Raw genomic sequence first — 5,300 nt, 5'->3', positions numbered from 1 at the left:
ATTCATGCTCAAGTGATTGGATCCCGTGGGTCTCAACAACAGTAGGTTGTTTCTTCTTCAATCTTCACGCAGAAGACGAGGAGGAGGGGGCGAGAATTAATTTTGTGGCCCTGAAAAGGGCCGTTTTAAGGAGTAGGGTAGAGATGATGAAGAGTTCTTTCTTCTTAGGCGCGTTCTCCACGGATGCGGCGGGCCAGCTGGATGTCCTTGGGCATGATGGTCACTCGCTTGGCGTGGATGGCGCACAGGTTCGTGTCCTCGAACAGACCCACCAGGTAGGCCTCGCTAGCCTCCTGCAGGGCCATCACGGCCGAGCTCTGGAAGCGCAGGTCGGTCTTGAAGTCCTGGGCGATCTCACGCACCAGACGCTGGAACGGCAGCTTGCGGATCAGCAGCTCGGTGCTCTTCTGGTAGCGACGGATCTCACGGAGAGCCACCGTGCCGGGACGGTAACGGTGGGGCTTCTTCACGCCGCCGGTGGCCGGCGCGCTCTTGCGGGCTGCCTTCGTCGCCAACTGCTTCCGCGGGGCCTTGCCTCCGGTCGACTTGCGAGCGGTCTGCTTCGTACGGGCCATGGTGCTTCAAATTTGCTTGTCAAAGAGAGAGACGGAAAGATTTCGAATGACACAAAAGCCCCAAACACAGACTCAAGATAAGCAGCGTGCCGCCAGCAGAGAGGTGCAAACGTTTCACCGCTCGTCGAGAGAGCAATACGAAAGAACCAATCAGATGTGTTCACAGTTGCTCATTGGCCACGAGATGTAGAAAGCGGTTCGTCCGGTACGAGGGAAACGGGCAACACAATCGAAACGAATTGTGCTGCCAAGTCGAGCATTCGGTTAGATTGTCGCACCATTGGCTCGGCCAGGGACCAATGGGAACGCACGCGAGATGGTGATTCGCGGCGAGCTGTGTAAAAAAGTTGAATCCTAGAAAAAAGTTGACTACCTTCGTTGACGGCACGGTGGCTATCAATAGTCTGCAAAAGGAACGATTCGAGCATCACCCAATCTCGTTCGTTTTCGATTCCCGGAGCCGTACCAATCCCACAGATCTACACAATGTCAGGCAGAGGCAAAGGAGGCAAAGCAAAAGCCAAGTCCAAGACTCGCTCGTCCCGTGCCGGACTCCAGTTCCCCGTCGGAAGAATCCACCGTCTCCTGCGCAAGGGCAACTACGCCGAGCGCGTCGGAGCCGGCGCTCCCGTCTACTTGGCCGCCGTCATGGAGTATCTGGCCGCTGAAGTTCTCGAGTTGGCCGGCAACGCCGCACGTGACAACAAGAAGACCCGTATCATCCCCCGTCACCTGCAGCTGGCCATCCGCAACGACGAAGAGCTGAACAAGCTCCTGTCCGGCGTCACCATCGCCCAGGGAGGAGTTCTGCCCAACATCCAGGCCGTGCTCTTGCCCAAGAAGACCGAAAAGAAAGCCTAAAGCGCCTTCCTCCTGCTTCGTCTTCGCCCTGCACCTACTTAAAACGGCCCTTTTCAGGGCCACCAAATCATTGTGTTCTGTCTATGAAACTGTATGTACCAGTACCTACCTGCTCCCAAGTTCGAACGATCTCGACAGAGTTTTTCCTGACAAAACTCACACACAGCTTTCGATCGGAAGAACCGAACACATCTATCTTCCTAGTAAGACTGTATTACAATATACAATGGTCAGTCAGTAAGTAGGTACATATTATCATAGGAGGTGAAAGGTGTGTGTCATGCTCATGCCGATAGATTGGTAGATAAAAATCATAGTTGAGATGATGGTTTCACAAGTTGAACATTATAATTGTATAAGTATTACATAAGTGTCCACCTGATGATGATCCAATGGTCGAAATGCGCATCGTGTAATATACATGGTATCCTTATCCTGTTGAATGATGCTTTTTTGAGTGTTCTTTTACCCTAACTTTTACAATATCTCTAACCGTTTTGTCGCTATAGCTGAAAACCGCCAATCTGTCCAAAAGCGATCAAAATACCGCCAAGCGCAGCGACCATCTTAACCAAACGTTTTGTGTTGCATCCTTGTCACATTAGACAGCTACATTCTACATACCAAATTTCAAGTCTCTAGCTCTTACCGTTCTCGAGATATTTTGTTTACAGACAGACACAGACACACGGACCAATGGCTGAAACTTTGGATTTAGGCTCCAGGGACCTCAAAACGTGTTTTACTTTCCATTACATTACTTTCCTTCCTATGGAATAAGGAAAGTAAAAAAAAAAAAATTATCGATTCAAGTAAACAAAGAGACACATCATATTATACCATATTTTGAGGGATCAAAACCCCACTCTTCAACCCACCGGGAGAGCAGTTTGGCTCTCTTCTCATTCGCACGGACAGACAACTTTACAATAAAGTATAAACTCGTGACGAAATGAAATACAAATACCTAGGTAGGTATGTTTGAGAAAACAACACGATTGGTGGCCCTGAAAAGGGCCGTTTTAAGAAGGGTTGGTCTGCTGCTGATGGGGTGAGACAGCTGGTGGTGCTTAACCGCCGAAACCGTACAGGGTGCGGCCTTGACGTTTGAGCGCGTAGACGACGTCCATGGCGGTGACGGTCTTTCTCTTGGCGTGCTCGGTGTAGGTGACGGCGTCGCGGATCACGTTCTCGAGGAACACCTTGAGAACGCCACGGGTCTCCTCGTAGATGAGCCCGGAGATACGCTTGACTCCACCTCGACGCGCCAGACGACGGATGGCGGGCTTGGTGATTCCCTGGATGTTGTCACGGAGTACTTTCCTGTGCCGCTTGGCGCCTCCTTTTCCGAGTCCCTTTCCTCCCTTACCACGGCCGGTCATGATGAATGCTGCTAGTTTGCTGCTACGAAAAACACGAACAACAAGCGAGTTTGAGATGTTTGATGGAGACCATTTTCGTTCGAACTAAAAACAGCGTGCCGTTTGTTGAGGGGCTCGCAAGCTGTGCCGGTAACTGAGGTGCTCGCGAGGAAGATTCTTGCATTGGAGTGACTTGAGGCCAATAGAGAGTCGTAAGGCGTTGTGATTGGCTTCGGTTTGTGGTGCGTTTGAGTACAAGTAAAGCGCGACGTTCTGCGAAACTCATCATTTTCATCTCGTTCTTTCGTCCGAGCAGATCTAACCCGTTACAATTTATAATGGCAGCTGGCAAGTCGAGCGGTAAAGCAGTGAAGAAAGCCGGAAAGGCCCAGAAGAACATCGCCAAGTCCGACAAGAAGAAGAAGCACCGCAGGAAGGAGTCGTACGCCATCTACATCTACAAGGTGCTCAAGCAGGTGCACCCGGACACCGGAGTCTCCTCGAAGGCCATGAGCATCATGAACAGTTTCGTCAACGACATTTTCGAACGCATCGCCGCCGAGTCCTCCCGTCTGGCCCACTACAACAAGCGGTCCACGATCACGAGTCGGGAAATCCAGACTGCCGTGCGTCTCCTGCTCCCCGGTGAGCTGGCCAAGCACGCCGTGTCCGAGGGCACCAAGGCCGTGACCAAGTACACCAGCTCCAAGTAAACTGCTGCTGCTTGTTTACATCTCCTCGCTCCCCACCCTTACTTAAAACGGCCCTTTTCAGGGCCACCATAAATTCTTCCCAACCAAATTTTCTACCATATCCGTAACAACAAGAGATATTGGTACAATTTCAACGCGGAACCACGACTTCGTACGCCATCTTACATTCCTGTTTTGTTCGTGCTACGGTCTCAAGTAGGAGAGTAAGATCCTACGTACTCCAGCTGTCGTCTCCCGACTGTCTATTGAATTGAATTGAATTGAATGTTCTTATATATTTTTTCATAATAGATTTATACAATAAAAATCTCCTAAGCTAAGCCTAACTTATTACTCATGAAGTTAAACTTCTAATTTGGGGGTTTTAGGTATGGTTTTGGGGGGGGGGGGTCTACTCTCATAACTTTTTCGATATCTCTAACCGTTTAGTGAAAACCGCCAAAATCGGTTATTTCCGCCTGTGCGAAGAGCCCGGTGCAACTTTTGCCAATTTTCAGATTTTTCCCATTACTTACTCTTTTCGCACCTCTATATCTCCGGAACTACTTGATAGAGCTCAAAATTTCAAGACATGTTTATATACCTTACCGAAATATGTGCCCTGAATTTCAAAAGTTTATCTCGAGAGGAAGCCGATCTATGAAGGTGAGAAAAACCTGCCGAATCGGTTCGTGTAAAGATACACAGGCGTGCGTACTGGAACTTGGCCTGGCGTGCGTACTGGAACTTGGCCCACCACCACCAGCACCACCACCACCACCACCACACCAACAACAACAACAACAACACCGACAACAACACCGACAACAACACCAACAACAACAACACACAACAACAACAACAACAACAACAACTCACGGAAAATTTTCAAAAGCTCGCAAATATATAGATAATAAGGAGATCTGTACCTACTAATGATGTGTAAATACACACTTAGAAAAAAGGAGTGAGATCCCCCCACAAAAACACAAATGTGAAAAAAAGGCCAAGTTCCTATCAAAAAATGTCGGCCTATAAAAGTGGTGAGATCAGAAAATTAAGGCCAAGTCTTCGTGTCTGCTGAAAATGCTGGATCTCAATTCCTTCAACCTTCTCTCAATTTCAACTTGACAATGTTTTCCTTTTATTTTCATGTTAATAATAGGTACCGCATTTTAGGTATTAATTTGAGAAGGAAAAATATTGCCAAGTTGAAATTGAGAGAAGGTTGAAGGAATTGAGATCCAGCATTTTCAGCAGACACGAAAAATTGGGAATGCAGACTTGGCCTTAATTTTCAGCTCCTCGATTACAATTACAATAATTGAGGAGCTGGGTGCAAAAAGGGAAATATGGATTCTTTGCCCTTTTTCCGCAAAACGGTTTTTTGAATAGAACGTGGTGCGCTCTATCTTCCAGCGTTTGGACTGCAGTGATAACTTTTTTTTTTTTTTTTTTTATGAGTTACAGCGTTTTTTGTAAACACACTTTTCAAGGATTTTGATGAAAAATTGAAAACTTTAAAGTTAATAAATCAGTTTGACGATTTTCATTTATTGCCCTTTTTGCAACCAGCTCCTCAATCGCGATCTCTAATTGTATTTTGTAACATTAGTAATGGGAATTACTTTTTTAACAACAGTTAGGTTAGGTTAGGTTAGCTTAGGTTAGGTTAGGTTAGCTTAGGTTAGGTTAGGTTAGCTTAGGTTAGGTTAGGTTAGCTTAGGTTAGGTTAGGTTAGCTTAGGTTAGGTTAGGTTAGCTTAGGTTAGGTTAGGTTAGCTTAGGTTAGGTTAGGTTAGCTTAGGTTAG

At 47.3% G+C, this 5,300-nt stretch overlaps 4 protein-coding genes across 4 annotated transcripts; 2 read left to right on the top strand and 2 right to left on the bottom strand.

Annotated features, from left to right (window-relative positions):
* Positions 1 to 135: 135 nt before the first annotated feature.
* On the bottom strand, positions 136 to 632 carry LOC103521374 (histone H3). Its single transcript, XM_008486486.3, has one exon. It carries the CDS (start codon positions 573 to 575, stop codon positions 165 to 167), a length of 411 nt encoding a protein of 136 aa, XP_008484708.1. The 5' UTR covers positions 576 to 632; the 3' UTR covers positions 136 to 164.
* A 334-nt stretch (positions 633 to 966) lies between these two features.
* LOC103521375 (histone H2A) lies at positions 967 to 1,503 on the top strand. Its single transcript, XM_008486487.3, has one exon. The coding sequence runs from the start codon at positions 1,062 to 1,064 to the stop codon at positions 1,434 to 1,436; it is 375 nt and encodes a 124-aa protein (XP_008484709.1). The 5' UTR covers positions 967 to 1,061; the 3' UTR covers positions 1,437 to 1,503.
* Positions 1,504 to 2,434: 931 nt separating this feature from the next.
* On the bottom strand, positions 2,435 to 2,886 carry LOC103521376 (histone H4). Its single transcript, XM_008486488.2, has one exon. The coding sequence runs from the start codon at positions 2,816 to 2,818 to the stop codon at positions 2,507 to 2,509; it is 312 nt and encodes a 103-aa protein (XP_008484710.1). The 5' UTR covers positions 2,819 to 2,886; the 3' UTR covers positions 2,435 to 2,506.
* Positions 2,887 to 3,077: 191 nt separating this feature from the next.
* Positions 3,078 to 3,579, top strand: LOC103521373 (histone H2B-like). The gene has a single exon (XM_008486485.3). The coding sequence runs from the start codon at positions 3,136 to 3,138 to the stop codon at positions 3,508 to 3,510; it is 375 nt and encodes a 124-aa protein (XP_008484707.1). The 5' UTR covers positions 3,078 to 3,135; the 3' UTR covers positions 3,511 to 3,579.
* Positions 3,580 to 5,300: the final 1,721 nt, after the last annotated feature.

Source organism: Diaphorina citri, unplaced genomic scaffold (genome assembly GCF_000475195.1).
Source record: "Diaphorina citri unplaced genomic scaffold, Diaci psyllid genome assembly version 1.1 scaffold5097, whole genome shotgun sequence".
NCBI classification, from domain to species: Eukaryota; Metazoa; Arthropoda; class Insecta; order Hemiptera; family Psyllidae; genus Diaphorina; species Diaphorina citri.
Note: the sequence above shows the minus strand (reverse complement) of the source record. Positions and strands in the feature narration are given on the sequence as shown.